Below are 16,121 nucleotides of genomic sequence, written 5' to 3' on the forward strand. Positions count from 1 at the left end.
AAGAAGAAAGAATCCAAATCCAATCAATTATTTAGATATCTCTTACTCTACAAGCAAGTTTCAAGCCTAGTTCGATGTAAATGGATCAAATTCGGATCAGATGTGACCAATACCATAGTCGATTAAACGTTGACTAAACATATTTAAATTCGGATAGTGACAAACTAATACCATATTTGTGTAAATGGATTCAGATATCCGTCCAATTTAGATGTTTCTCAGATTCAGTAGCAAAAAATTCAAAACCATGCATTGTCTTGGCTTACCAAATGCAACTAAACGGCATCGAATTTGATATAGGATAAAATCCGGTGCACTGACATCCCTAAATATCAGGTCCTATTACTAATCCATCCAATTTCCATACCTAATCCGGATCTTTTCGTTTTTGTAAAACCCGACCCATTTACCAATTGCCCGGGTCCCACCCATGGGGATATAAGCCAACCTTCTTGACCACTGAGTCTGAAACAGCCAATTCGTTTCCAAACAGAGAATCCGGTGGTGCTTGGTGGTGGAGTGGAAGAAGAAGGCGACGACGGACGATGGCGTCGATTCTGGTCTCGGTCGGCAGGAGGAGATCCTACTCTTCCCTCATCCTCCCCGCCCTCTCCCGCTTCCCCTTCGCTTCCCGACGCTTCTCCTCTTCCGTAGAGCCCTCCCCGCCCTCAAAACCCTCGCTCGCCGCCCTCAGGGAGCGCCTCGCCGTCGAGTCGCCGGCGCTCTCCGAATTCATAGGCATGCACCGGGACGACGCCTACTCCGTCGATGTCGGCACGAAGAAGAACCCGCTGCCCAAGCCCAAGTGGATGAAGGAGGCCGTCCCCGGCGGCACCAAGTACACCGCCATCAAGACCAAGCTCAGGCAGCTCAAGCTGCACACCGTCTGCGAGGAGGCGCGGTGTCCCAACCTCGCCGAGTGCTGGTCCGGCGGCGAGACGGGGACCGCAACCGCCACGATCATGATCCTCGGCGATACCTGCACCCGCGGATGCAGGTAATTGCTGGTTGCCGGTCTCTTGCATCAATTGTGTTGTCTGTTTTGGTTTGAAATTTTGATCGGGTTCGCTTTTAGGATTCTTTTTCGATTTCATGAGCGCAATGGGTTTGCGAGAGCACACGAAATGTGCGATCTTTTGATAGTTGTTTTGTCATTCCGGAATTGATCCTTTGTCAAAGATTTGAATTCAGTTTGTCCTTTTATTGAGTCGCAGTTAATTCTGTTAGTGGAATGAGGCTGGTCGTTAATTTGGGTAGAAATTGTGGATTAGTTTCGATTTTATGAACGCAATTAGATTTGCGAGATCGCGCAAAAACTGTGCGATCTTTTGATGGTTATTTGTCATTGTGGAGTTTTTTTTTCCTTTTTTTTTCAAAATTTTGATTTTGTGTGTCCTGTTGGATCGTGGCTGGTTATAATAGTGGAGCAATTAGCTTCTCTTTGTTATGTGCATTGGCTCTGGAGACTTTTTTTGTGGTGTTAGAATTTGTTGTTCACGGTTTGCAAATTGATTGATGGAGATCGCTACTATGACGATTTGATAGTATTGATGAGCTTGTGCAAATATGTTTTTTTGGTTTCTAGGTGTGCCCATATCAATCTTCAGTTGTTCCTAGGTCCTAATTGATAGGTCAGATACTATGTGCGAGCTGCATTAGAATGGTGGAGCTGGAAAGAATGTATAAAAATCACATTGTAGTTAAAGTAGTTTTCGCGTTTTTCATTTTTTCTCTCAAGATATCCATGTTGTCTTGATTTCCTCCAGTTGATGTCTCTCTCATTGTTGTTTTGCTTCTATTTTTTCTCTCAATATTGCAAATGGTCTGTGAAGTATGATTGGTTGTTGTTGATATGAAATTCTGTGCATAATTCTGTCTCCTAGTTCTGTTTCCCGTGGATTAATGTACCCCAGAAAAGACACTAACATAAGCTAAGGCTTTGTCTAAATTTTACTTTCTAGAAAAAAATTCTCCTATGGATTGATATATTCCAAAAAAGATACTAATTTGAGCTAAGTTTTGTCCAAAATTTTCTTTCTAGGAAAATGATTGTGCCTAATCACAGAAAGTCTTATTTGGTCTTTTTGGTTGTGGTTCCCCTTTTCTATTTTGCATCTGTTTTCATGTAATGTGGTCGGCATAATGCATGATGTTGATTTCATTCCTCATTTGTAATTCATTAATGACAAATATTTTCCATTAGAATTCATAAATTTTTTGGGCAGGTGTCAAACGCCTCAACCTCAAGCATTATTTTTGTGCTTGGAGAGCACCTGATCTGCTCTCATTTTTCAGCTGAGGCATATGCCTTAAAACAGTTTATCTCGAGGAGACAAAGGTTTATGCCTCGATACACAGAGTTTTATGACTACTCGTCCATGGGGCTCTTCTTGTACTTGTTTAGTCAATACTATAAGTTTTATATTGCTTGATGAATGAGCTATGCTGCGATTGACTAAAGCCATATTTTGGATAGGAGAGGATTGCTGGTTTAATATTTATTGTTCTAGCTTGCTGGAAAACCATTCCTATGTATTGATATGGCATTGTTTTCTTTACTTTTTTCCCAAATGGATCATGCAATCTCTTCTTAATTGGCCTTCATGTCTTGGTTTTTGTAGTTATTATGATCATTTTCTCTTGCTGAGAAAACTGAAAGGTTGAAAGCATGGTATATTGTTTTTGTCTATGCTGGCTACTATGTTGCCATTAGAAATTTGAAGGAAATTCACATTGTTATACTAATATCATAAATCTTATACTTTAGATAGGAAACTATTAATAAGCCTGCCATGTTGACAATTCCCAATAATTTTGTAATTCATTCCTTCCGTGCATGAATATGGCTTAGTTTATGAACTTTTGTTCTGCTTCACAAATTGTGCAAACCACCCCCACCTCCCTTCGCTTTTCTCATCCTGTTTTCCCTGGTTGGAGATCCTTATATCTTGGTTTTCCATCAAATATGAATTTGCTATAGTAACAAATTTTTTTATGCAGACTTTATCTCTTATGTTAATCTAAACCTTTGAGAATGCTTTGCCATATCAATTTAGTAATTCCTTTTTGTATGAGCCAATCAGAGGCTTTCTTGAGAATTGCTATCACAAGTGCTTAACTTTTATGTGATATTGGTGAAACCATATTGGTTTTACTTATGTATTGTTTTTGTGGCTTTGCTTGGTTCAACCACTTTAGGCGGTACTGAGCATCTAAGAGTGCAATCAATCTGAGTTCCAACATCTTATCCTTTTAGATTTTGTAATGTAAAGACGTCAAGGTCACCACCTCCTCCCGATCCTGATGAGCCTGCCAATGTTGCTGAAGCAATAGCATCATGGGGATTAGACTATGTGGTGATAACTAGTGTTGACAGAGATGATTTGCCCGATCAAGGTAGTGGCCATTTTGCAGAGACAGTGCAGAGGCTGAAAACGCTTAAGCCAAAGATGCTTATAGAGGCACTTGGTAAAACTTTTAGCTTAAATCTTTCCTTTATTCTAAGGCTACTTCATATTCATAAAATTATTTCACATTCTTGTTCCATTTTGCCAAGTAACCATGTATAGATAACACAGCGGATGCTTTCCTTGCAGTAGAAATTTCCTTTCCTAGTCTAGTATAGTATTTGGAGATGCTGTTAAAATTCCTAAGGTTGCTAAGAAAGTAAATGTGTGTCTACATGATGTTTGTCGATTATCTCGCAATTTATATATGTCATCAATCTCACAAAACCATAATTATGAAAGTGCATCATTATATTCTATGCCTAACGTTAACAAGTAATAACTGTGATATGTCTTATCTGCTGATTATCATATAACTTGTAAATGTGACATCTGCCAGGGATCTCACGAAACCATAAGTATGAGAATGCATCATCATATTCTGTGCATAACATTAACAAGTAAAGAGAGGTAGTGTTTTCTTTGTTACCTTTTATCTTGTTGGATTAACCAGCTGGGGTTAGTCTGCATGTACTGAACAACAGAGACAGAACAGGTTACAATGTGTGATCTGGAAACCAATCAGGAGGGTTATCTTTCCAGATCCTATCAATGTTCCAACCAACATCACTTCCCCCCTTTGTTTTAAAATGTTTATAGCGAAACTGAGAATGGTCCGAACAGTCTTTGTAGTTTTCTGAGGCTAAAAGTTGTTATTTGTTGCTTCAGTATATAGGTGATAGTCTTGTAGGCGATGGTTTGAGTAGAGGCAACACATCATTTCCCCCCTTTGTTTTAAAATGTTTATAGCAAAGCTGAGAATGGTTCCAGCAGTCATTGTAGTGTTTATTTGTTGCTTCAGTATATAGGTGATAGTATTATAGGCAGTGGATTGAGAAGAGGCATCATCTTAATCTCTTTATCGGCAAGGTTTTATTCTATTGGAAAACTCTTCACTGTTTAAAACTGCAAAATTTCAAAAATTTAAAGAATGTAACATGCCTCATAAAATATGTACAAGTATGTCTTGGAATGTTGTCAAGATCTTTCAAAATACCGGTATCCATCTGAGGGTTATTGGTTTCGTTAAAGCTGGTGGAGGCCATCTTCTTTGTGATTTTGGTTCCCTGTTTTCCCTCATTGTTGTTTTAGCTGCTCTCTTCTGTCCTCTTGTTATTTGGCTATTGCTTCTCAATCAAAGAGACGTTTCCCTTCTCAACAAAATGAAGAGCAGAGAGGGAAGGGAGGTGGAGAATGAGGAAATGTAAAAATGAAAACAAATTTAGAGGAAGAAAATCACTAAGAAGATCATTTGTATAATTGTATGTCTGTGCGATTCATTTGGCTTCTTGATCGGTAATGCAAAGTCTGCAATGTAATGTTATTCACTGCCTGCTTGGATTTTGCATTCTTATTTTATGTTATGTAAGCATTCATTGTTATGAGTATCTTTCACATTTCTTGGACACTGACATGTGCATCTTTATGTTGTATGATTACTGCAATATTTTTTAGTAAATGGGTTCCCCATGATATCCTGCAGAATTGTGATAATCTAGCTTAAGTTTGCTGTTATTTTGCAGTCCCAGACTTTCGTGGGGACCAAGGCTGCATTGAGAAAGTTGCGCAATCAGGATTGGATGTTTATGCGCACAATATTGAGACTGTTGAGGAGCTACAGATGATGGTTCGGGATCATCGTGCCAATTTCAAGCAATCACTTGATGTTCTAAAATTGGCAAAAGAATATGCTCCTGCCGGCACTCTCACGAAAACATCAATAATGTTAGGATGTGGAGAAACACCATCTCAAGTGATAAAAACAATGGAGAAGGTAAGGGATGCTGGTGTTGATGTTATGACATTTGGGCAATACATGCGTCCATCAAAGCGACATATGCCAGTATCAGAATATGTCACTCCAGGCGCTTTTGAGCAATATCAGAATCTTGGCATGGAGATGGTAAGCATTCAATATTCCAGTTCATGAATATAGTTATTGGTTTAGTGCGCCAGTGCTTTCTCCGTACTAATATTTAGAATTATACTCATAGTTATCTTCAGCATACCTGTGCTTCAGATACTTGGAAACAAAATATTATGAAATGCCTAACAATATATCTTTGGCCATTTTTTTTCCTATTTTTTTTCCTTTTGACAATTAATTTGCCTGTTTAGTAGAACCAAAACTTTCCATTTACGCCATGGTCATATGATGTCTGATGAAGAGCGATATCTAGCTCTACTTTCTGCATGACCTCTTCCTCAATTATAATAATTCCCTAATAGCTTCAGCCACCTTCAAATAGTGGTCAGCCATGCTGAACACATCATGTCTAGATAACTTCATGAAAAAGAAATCTCTAACTCAAGGATTTTGAGAGGCCTCACCAACTCAGTCTGGAGTCTGGACAACCATGTCTTTCTTCTTTTATTGGACAACAATTAGATTGTTATTTGTTTGAAGCCATCAATTGGATAAAATACATTTAGTTTGAGTTATTCATCATATCCATTCTTCTGCTTGTCATTTAGAAAAACAGACTTGCTGTATCTTTTGTTTCCTGTGATTCTCTTAGATTGATTTCCATGATTTACTTTTCGATGGATACTTTTCGCACAGCAGCTCTCTACAATCTAAGTATTTGGTGCCTGGGAATAGGAATGCATATGGGTTGAATCTAGGATGAAGATTTTGTAATTTTTAGCTGTTCTGGATCTGACTTCTCCATGTATTTAGCTGTTCCGGATCCGAACCGTCTGCATCCCTATCTGGAAAATCAAACTTGAGTGTGACCAATCCTAGACAATGAACGATATCTTTCATTGACATATAATATGAAGCTGGTTACATGCATTTTCATCCTCAGTTTGTTTCAACTTGTCATAATTGGAGGCCGGTTCCTTTTCTGTTCTTCTCATCGGCGAAGCATTGTGTATAAAGTGTTCCCAGTATGATCGAACGGAGTTGATGTTACTTTATGAGTACTAAATGAACAATTCCTGATGTTCAATAGCAAGCACAGTAGATGTCTTTTGAGAATATGAAATAAGAAAAAAGAGAGTAAAATATGAATAGACTTTTTCTGATCATAATTACAAGCAAGTTCCATCCAATTTCATTGTATAAATGATCTAACCTAAAAAAATTACTCATGGCAGGGTTTCCGGTATGTGGCTTCTGGGCCAATGGTGAGGTCATCTTATAAGGCTGGTGAGTTCTATATCAAATCCATGATTGAAGCTGATCGGGCAAAATCTGCAGTCCTGCCTCCTTGATGGAAGGTGCAGCATGGAAATAACTGACTCTACCCTTGTTGACTGGTTAAGTTTTATGCCAGATACTCTCTCCACGGAATGCTTAAGATTTGCATCTGATTTTCTTCTCCAAGAAATAAAGCTTTTTGTTTGTATTCATGAAAGAAGAAACAAAAACTTGGAGTACATATCAGGTCAGTGCTTACTCTGATGCCGTTCATCCAATGCATCCCAAATACCATGGATGGATTCTACGCCTTCTAGATGGGTCACATTTTTTCAGAGAAGTTGATGCCCTGGATGAACAGCATCTAAGGTTTTCAAAATGAATGGCTGGAAAAACAGTTCCTCTATGGTATGGGATGCCTTTCATTGCATGGATGAACGGCATCAGAGCAAGCACTGACAGTAACACACGCAAAAGCTTTTTTTTTTCTTTTTGAACGGCAAGCTGGGGTTAGGCAGACCCCTACCAGTTATACAACTATACCATTGGGTTTTGAACCTGCAACGTCCCAACACAAGGTGACGTGCACTAGCTGCTCCTACCAGACAAGTGGAGCCCCCGTTGGTAAAAACTTGAGTTCTCCATTCAAAGATGATTGTAATACTAAATCTGTTGTACCGCTTAGTTCTTCATTTAATCATCAAGCATCAAGCAGGTTATTTAATCTATGAAAAGAAAAAAGGAAAAAGTAAAGGAAATGGGTTGCCTTATGTCTTACTGGATTCATGCCTTTGTGTCCAATTCTGTAAGCAGATATTCATGGCTTGAAATTCTATTATCTTCACATAAAATGGGAATTGTCCCCACTGCAGGAATGCTGTGGCTCTGAACAGATAATGTATACAGTACGGGCGCTAATCATGGTTGTAGGCCTCACATGATTCTCCCTCTGGCGTCACATGATTCTTGTTTGATCTCATCGGATCTAGGACTCTGTGGGGGGCACTAAACGGTAACAGTTAGTGAAATGCCGAACCATCCCTTGGTAGGATCCTACGGTTGTTAGCTATCTCCTTGGTGGGACACATGATTCATCCTTTATTTACAGAAGAGTTGGGGGTCCCACCAAAAGTTTGGTATTGGTATCCACTATCCAGAAACCCACTGTTAACCTGTTGCTCACCATACCATTTGTATAATTTTTCCTGTATAAACATCGATTCAATTGCTGTCGTAAATTAATGCTTGGGGTTCAAACTATGAATCGTGAAGATGCTGAGTGTTAGGCCCATAAATGCTGGCCATGTTGCGTTGCTTGTTTTTGCGGGATCATAATTGCAACCAAGGAGCGATCAATTCGGCATGTGGTAAGACAACGTCATGCTCATGTTACAATTCCTCATGGCAAGAAATTTGTTGCCATGGAGAGAGAGAGAGCAACACGAGTGCCAAAATCCTTTTGTAAAATCATATTTGGGAGGGAGAGAGAGAAAATTAAGAGTAAGGTACTATAGTAAGAATTCTAAAGCCATCAGATATATCAGTAACTCCAAACAGGTAAAATTCATATATATATATATATATATATATATATATATATATATATATATATATATATATATATATATATACAGAGAGAGAGAGAGAGAGCAACCAACAGTAGGCAAAACTCCAAACGAGTAAAATTCAAAAACCACGAAATGCAAAGGAAAATAAGGATAAATTTCTACACTTGGAGCAAAATTTACATCATAAAAGAGACTTTGCAAAAAGAGTCTTTTCTGTTTTCCTTCTTGCCACCTAACACTTTTTTTTATCTAGACCATCTTCTTCAGCAAATAAAAAACTATCAGGTTTAGCCTTTTCCCAGCGGTCTCAGACCCACCAAAACCCCACATTTTTCCGATTACAGTTGATAACAGAAACCAAAAAACAGGAAAAATGTGGAAATCAGAGAAAGATGAAGCACTCCAAAGCAACAAGAGGGTTCTCAAGAGACTCGTTAGCAGCAGAACCTGACCCATCTTCCAGCTTCAGCTCTCTCTCTCCTCCCTTCCCACCACCACCACCTCCTGCTCCTCCTACGCTCCGACCATCCTCCCTCCCGGCCGCCGGACCCCGGCCGGGCGACTGCGGCACCCTCCTCGACCCGCTCCGGTTCACCGCCGTCCGGTCACCTGAATCCACTCGAGTCGCTGGAGACCTTGACCTCCGGGTGTTAGCTCTCGCACCCACCTCGCCGCCAGCCCTAGTGACTCTGTTCCTCCGCTCTGCCGCCGGACTCCCGGCTTCTCGGCCAGCGGAAACCATCCTCCCGGAAACTCTCGTGCCCACGCCCTCCGTCGTCCTCCCCCGCGACGCCTCCCTCCTCCGCGCCGGAGACGGGCTCTTCCTGCCGGAAAACTCCTCCCTCTTGCGAGAGAACGGCCTGCTCCGGCTCGGCTGCAGCACTTCCGCCGCATTGCTGTCCTCCGTCACCGCCACGGACAAGCTCTCGCTCACGCTCACCGTCTCCGACACCTCGAGGCTCTCTTCCTCAGGGGCAGCCCGGGGCTTCTCCGGCGACCGCCGATCGGGCTTCGCCGGCTCCTCCTTCTCGACGGGCCTCGTGGGGAGGCTCGGCTTCGGCGTTTCGGACAGGACCTCCTTCACCTTCTCCTCCTCTGGCGGGTTACTCGACGCCGGGTCGGGTTCCGACGCCGGATCCTTCGCCGGCTGTCTCGGAGGTGGGTGTTTGGCTTTCCTGCTCTTGCTCACGCAAGTTCCCATTTTGGTGGTCTCTTTAGAGCGTGGATTTCGGGATCTTGGGCTCTGGACTGCGTTTGGCTTGGGACATTGTTTGTGAAATGGGGAGATGGGGGTGTTGCAGAGAAGGGGTTGGGGTGCCGGAAAACCACGCCGGCCGTTGGATTTTGGCGCCTGGGGATCAGAGCAACGGTGGGGATTGGTTCAGAGAGGGAGGCGCAGAAGTCTCTTCTTGGAAGAAGAGTGCACTAAGAAATTGGTGTAATTATTAGGGAAATGTGGAGAGGAAGCATGGTTGGGGTGTGGTCAGTGGTGAATTCTTTTTCTCCCTTTTCCTTTTTATTTTTACTGTGGGGTCATTGTCACATTGGCCTTGGGGTTTCTTGATCAGGGTTTATGGTGAAAAGGATCAGTTTTACTGACTAGTTGATCAGGTCTGGCCTGACCGGAGCTAGCTCAGAGTGTACTCATACTTGGTTGGAGTCAAATCTGTCTCTGATGAATCTAGTGGGTTTGGTCAAGCAAGAACCAAGTTTGACCACCAGGTGCGCCGAGCAAAGGTTATCAGCAGACTCGATGGTGTAGGGGCTGTTGTGTTTTCGAACTTGGTTTGTGATGGTTCGGGTTGACTTCCATGGTTTTTGTGCGAGATTCTGCACCATGTTTGAAGATTGAGAGTGGTCCAACACAATTAGGCTCGGGCTTGGTTTTGAATGAGACTTGAGAGTAAGAGGCCCTAGATTGTTGTAGCAATTGGTGACTTGGGTTAAGTCTTCTTTGGACTCTGAAGTTGAATGAGTTGACTGTATAGTTTGTAGAGTGTGACTTGGTTATTTACATGGTTAAAGTCTTCTTTGAGCTGTTGACCTGAACCAACCAAGTTTTACATGGACTCGTTTGAATAAACCAAACCTTAGTCAAGACTTGACTCACTTGGCAAAACTTAAGTAACAGGGTCTGTTGCTACCAAGAGTTGATCCAAGATGCTGCCTGAGCCTTAGGACTTTGCTAAGTCAGATCAATAAGTTCAAAGTTATCCAAGAGCTAGCCACCCCGAACCTTGGATGGAGTGTTGAGTCCTTAGTCCAGATATTCATGCTTGAAAACGAACTGTGGTTTGAATACTTCACCATCTTTGTGGCTGGATCTATCGGTCTCCCAAGCCGAGTTGAGTCAAGTCGACCCTTGATCTCAAGTTGGTTTAGTGTCTTCACTCACATTAAACATCACTCTCCAACTCAAGAAGCAGTAACATAAATCTGACTCAGCTGTATAAAATGTGAGTATGGTCTATGACCCAGTCAAGTCAACCAACTGAAGGATGCTCAACCAAACACAATAATATTGGGGTCATCTGTTTTTGGCTGGAAATTGATTGAACTTTTAGGAACAAATCTTGACCTGGGTCAAGGTATCCTGTCCAGATCCAACCAAATTTGTACCCAGGTGTCCTTCCAAGGCCAGGAACCAAAGACAAATGTTTATGTATTGATATTCTAAATTGATTTTCTTGCCTATATTGATTCGAACTTTCAAATTGGGTTATGTCCAGATCCACAACTGTACCTAGATACAGCAATCTTAAAGCCCCTCCTGATTCAAGAAAGGGGCCCATGCTTATATGGGTCCAGCCTATTTATACAGCTCTATATCACATACTGACTTAAGGGGAGGCCCACCCACATGCATATAACAGCCCCTGCTGTAAGCTGCAAGGTCCACCATATTTGATAATCTTATAGATCCAACTATAGAGCCATGTTAACCCTCTTAATTATGTGGGTTTTCAGTAGGTCATGTTCATAATCTATTGAAGATTTGCCAAGATTATGACTCGGGACAACAATTAGAGCTAAAGAATAAGAATTAAATATACGACTGATTATGATGCCAACGAATCTTGAATGACAACTACCACTGCGGGGGTTGCCAGTGTGACCAGCGGAGGGGTGTGAAGGTGTTGAGTTGAAGACCCGGATCAAATCTCGCTAGTGCACGGGTGTGTCCGTAGCTCTCAAAGGTGGGCCATGTCAGGCAGGGTGGTTGTGGGGCCTGACCCGGCTAGTCATAAAAAAAAAAATCTTGAATGACTGCATGAGATCTGCTTTTTACATGGAGGGGGGGGGACTCCTTGGTTATGATAATGAGACCTAACAATAACTTAATTATATCTCATGAAATGATGGCTTATTCATAATGATCCATTAAGCGTGTACTCATGAAATAATTTTTCTATAATGTTGTATCATGGAAATCCATGGTTTTCTTGATCTTTTGCATTCCAACTGCCAGTAAGAGTTTTGTTTGTTTAATATATACCGCTCCTATACCTTGTAAGAGCAAACCCACTTGTAGGGTCGATTCTATATAGGGCTGGTAAATGAACCGAGCAGCTCATGACTGTGCTTGGTTCGGCTCATACCGGTTTGTGTAGCTGGTGGCCCAAGCCACGAACAACTCGTTTAGCTTAAATTAGTCGAGCCTGAACACAAGGTGTTCACCTCGACTCGAGATAGATCGTGTATGTGTATGTGTATGTGTATGTGTATATATATATATATATATATATATATATATATATATATATATATATATATATATATATATATATATATATATATATATATAGGGTAACTGAAATATGTTTATTGGTATGAACCAAGATTTTTATAGTTTTTTTCAAAATTTTATCATACTGATGTGATCTAGACACTTGAGTTTATAGAAAAAGACTCTTGGATCATCCAATTAAGATGTACAAGAAGGATCTTCTAAGGGTTGAAAATCAATAGCTTTGAATTTTCATAAATATTGAAGCATAAAAATCATATTTGTTGATGTCGATTCCTAGCAAATGGACCATGTTGAATGCATATGCAGGGTTAGATTTGCTAAAAAACCTATGAAAATCTCTATTCATACCAACATATTTGGTTGGTAAACATATTCCGGTCTCTCTCTCTCTCTCTCTCTCTTATATATATAATATTAATGTATAATATATAATTTAAGTGTAATATATAAAAATAATAATGCATAAAACATATATATAAAGAGAAAGATAGGGAAGCCCACCTTTCGGAGTCCCTTGCTTGCTTGCGCCAGTGTTTGGTTGATTTTGCTAATAGTGATATCTTATTTTTCAAGTTCTATTCAATTGCCAATTAGACCTATTGCATGATAGCAAATGCATCGTATAGATAAAACTAACTAACAAAGACATTTTAAGTCATGGAGGCTAGACTCATTATCTTGCTATGGTATACAACAACAACAACTACGCCTTCATCCAAAAACAATTGGGGTCGGCGATATGAACCAACAAAGAAAATCATTTTGGGTCTTCCACATGAATCCTTCTCCAATCATTTCTATCCAATGCCATGTCCTCGGTGAGGTTCAAAGCATTCATATCCTTTCCTATCATCTCCATCCAAGTCTTCCTAGGCCTACCCCGACCTCTTTTAACTAATATATTTTTCCATTTCTCCATCCTTCTAACTGAAGCATCATTAGGCCTTCGTCGAATATGTCCAAACCACCGTAAACGATTCTCTCATCTTATTTTCAATGGGTGCAACGCCTACCTTATTACGTATCTCCTCGTTCCGAATCTTATCTTTTATTGTATTTTCACACATCCATCTAAGCATACGCATCTCAGCTACACTCATTTTTTGAATATGATGTTTCTTGGCAGCCCAACATTCCGTACCATATAGTAAACCGGGCCTAATAGTCATCCTATAAAACTTTTCCTTCATCCGCAATGGCATTCTACTATCGCATAATACTCCAGTTGCACTTTTCCATTTCATCCGCCCAACCTTTATCCTATGATTTACATCTCCATCAATTTCTCTATATTTTTGAATGATAGATCCCAAATATTTGAAACAATCATCCACCGGTATTTCTTGCTTACCAAGCTTCACTACACTCCCATCACTACTTCGTTGCTTACTAAATCGACATTCATATATTTTGTCTTACTCTTACTCAACTTAAAACCTCTTGCTTCCAAAGTCTGTCTCCATAATTCTAACTTAGCATTAACCCTAGCTCTAGACTCGTCAATCAAAACAATATCATCAGCAAACAACATACACCACGACACATTTTCTTGAATGGATCTCGTAAGCTCATCCATCACTATAACAAATAGGAAAGAACTTAAATCAGATCCTTGATGTAACTCAACCGTTATAGGAAAATTGGTTGTCACCCCTCCACAAGTGCGAACATTGGTTACTACTATTTCATACATATCCTTAATTATACTAATGTACATGAGAAACACCTTTCATACATTATCTTGCTATGATATAGCTTGACAAAATTCTGTTCCTAGCCAAAGTAGCCCGATAGTAGGCAACAGGGGCGGAATAGGTGCAATCACATTGCACACTTTGAGTCTTCAACTATAAATGGGGTGTTCTTATTTCTTTATGTTGTAGATTTTTTCATGGCTTATATTCTTAAATGCTCCATAAATGTTTCCACCTTAAATTGTGGTATATTCTTTATTTATGCTATGTTATAGCTTGACAAAATTATGTTACTACCCAAAGTAGCCCGATAGTAATCAACAAGAACGGATCCACATTGCAAACTGAGTCCTCAACTATAAAGGTAGGGATGGTAGTGGACCAGGGGAAAATGGGGTTTCGCCCCGTTTGAACAGGGGATGGAGGACATGAAACAGGGATGGAGGCGGAGGATGAAGGTTAAAATCAAAACCCATGCAAAATGAAAGCGGGGATGGACTTATGCTTTTTGTCGCCCCACCCCCGATGGACATTAGTAAAATAACAAAAAAACCTTTAGGGATGACACTGGACCGGAGGGAAACGGGGCCCGCCCCGCCTCACCCTGTTTGGACTGGGGATGGAGGACATGAAACAGGGATGGAGGCAAGGATAGAGGTTAAAATCAAAACCCGTGCAGGGATGGAGTGTGGAATTTTGAGGCAGGGCCTCCTCTGCTGGGGTCCACTGCCATCCCTATGTAAAGGGTGCTCTTCTTTCTTTATGTTGTACAATCTTCATAGCTTATATTCTCAAATGCTCTATGAATGGTTCCACCTTAAATTGTGGTATGTTCCTAGCACTAGTGTGCTTTTGAATTTCTTTATCTTCTGTGCAAAATCCCCAATGTATTGCAATATTTTTAATTTTTTGTATTCTTAATGACTTTTCAAATAAAATGAAAACTCCAAAAACAACAAATGGAGGGGAAAAAATTCAAGGTGAAATATTGCTATAGTGTGACAACATTTGCACAATTTTTTTCTTAAAATCATAGTCCATATTCTTCATTTTCCATTTTTTTCCATAAACCCACGATATTTCCTAGAAAACCACTGTGTAAATTCTTCCAAAACAAACCCTTGTTGATGTTATTATGGGGTCTTTAGGAACGACAGAAGATTTGAAGATTCTTCTGGGAAAAAATTTACTGATTCGTAGATTTTGTATTTCTTTGCCACACAAAATCTATTAATTTCATCATCATGCCAAAATGTAATTAGATGTGTGTGTTATTGATGACGTCCCAGGGAAGTACATATCTCTAAATTGTTGCAGTGAAGTTCTGAATTACATCTTGTGTTCTTGCAAATAGAGAGGGCATTGGGTTGCCCATGGTCTATCTAGAGAGAGAGAGAGGAGAGAGCGTGCAAAAAGGAGTTTAAATACCTCATATGTTGGTCGTTGAATCTCAGCCGAGTTAAGTTTTGGATAGGCTCACTACCACCTTCTTCATATATATATATATATATATATATATATATATATATATATATATATATATATATATTTGGTACAAATGATTGTACCTACAATCTAGTTTGAATATCATGATACAAGTTGTTTTGACATAATCTAACCTTATAGATGTGTTCAACATGCTCCATTCAGTAGGAATAGACTCTTGGATCATGTTTTTTAGATGAAGAAACGTATTTTTGAGTCAGGGAAAATCAATGCCTTCACATCTGTATGGTCTAAATTTAAAAATAAAACATCAAAAAACCTGAAAAGCACATTTAGCATATTTTATTTAACACGGATATGTATTACCCTATATATATAACATACCTACAATCTAATTGAAATCTCATGATTCAAGTTCCTTTGACTCAATCTGACCTTGTACATGGTCAATTTAGTAGAAGTGTTCTTTGGATGAAAAAACATATTTTTAACTAAAAAAAATCAGTGTTTTCATGGCCACTGATTTTTGTATTACTGGAAAAACCTGTACACAAGGTTAAATTCTGGGGATTCAAATGCCGCTTCCCATTAAAAAGATGTACATCAATTCTCTCTCTCTCTCTCTCTCTATATATATATATATATATATATATATATATATATAGAGAGAGAGAGAGAGAGAGAGAGAGAGAGATTATCAAGGCTTTGACATGATAAAATTAACAAAATGATGAAATCTCAATAACTCCAGAACTTGAACGGCTTTTCATATACAGTGAATGCATAGATATTCTGATATATTCGTGGAAAACTAGACAAAAAATTTCGAATTTGGTATACCTCTTGCTCAGTGAGTATGCTTGCCCACTGTTATCATTTGGCTAATCAGACATAAAAAGGCAGACAGAATCCTACTAACAAATTCATATTAGGTCCATATCGGACTCGAACCTGCCCCTTTGATATCCATGAACAGACAGAATCCTACTAAACAAAATATTTTTTAATAAT

The 16,121-nt window shown here is 39.8% G+C and overlaps 1 protein-coding gene across 1 annotated transcript; it reads left to right on the forward strand.

The window, feature by feature from the left end:
* The first annotated feature begins 473 nt into the window (after positions 1 to 473).
* On the forward strand, positions 474 to 6,881 carry LOC149830924 (lipoic acid synthase 1). The gene is made up of 4 exons (XM_090011924.1): positions 474 to 997; positions 3,257 to 3,468; positions 5,030 to 5,409; positions 6,609 to 6,881. Exons 1-4 carry the CDS (start codon positions 546 to 548, stop codon positions 6,723 to 6,725), a joined length of 1,161 nt encoding a protein of 386 aa, XP_089868050.1. The 5' UTR covers positions 474 to 545; the 3' UTR covers positions 6,726 to 6,881.
* The last annotated feature ends 9,240 nt before the right edge of the window (positions 6,882 to 16,121 follow it).

The sequence above is a fragment of the Nuphar pumila genome, chromosome 7 (assembly GCF_984573655.1).
Source record: "Nuphar pumila chromosome 7, dmNupPumi1.hap1.1, whole genome shotgun sequence".
NCBI lineage: Eukaryota > Viridiplantae > Streptophyta > Magnoliopsida > Nymphaeales > Nymphaeaceae > Nuphar > Nuphar pumila.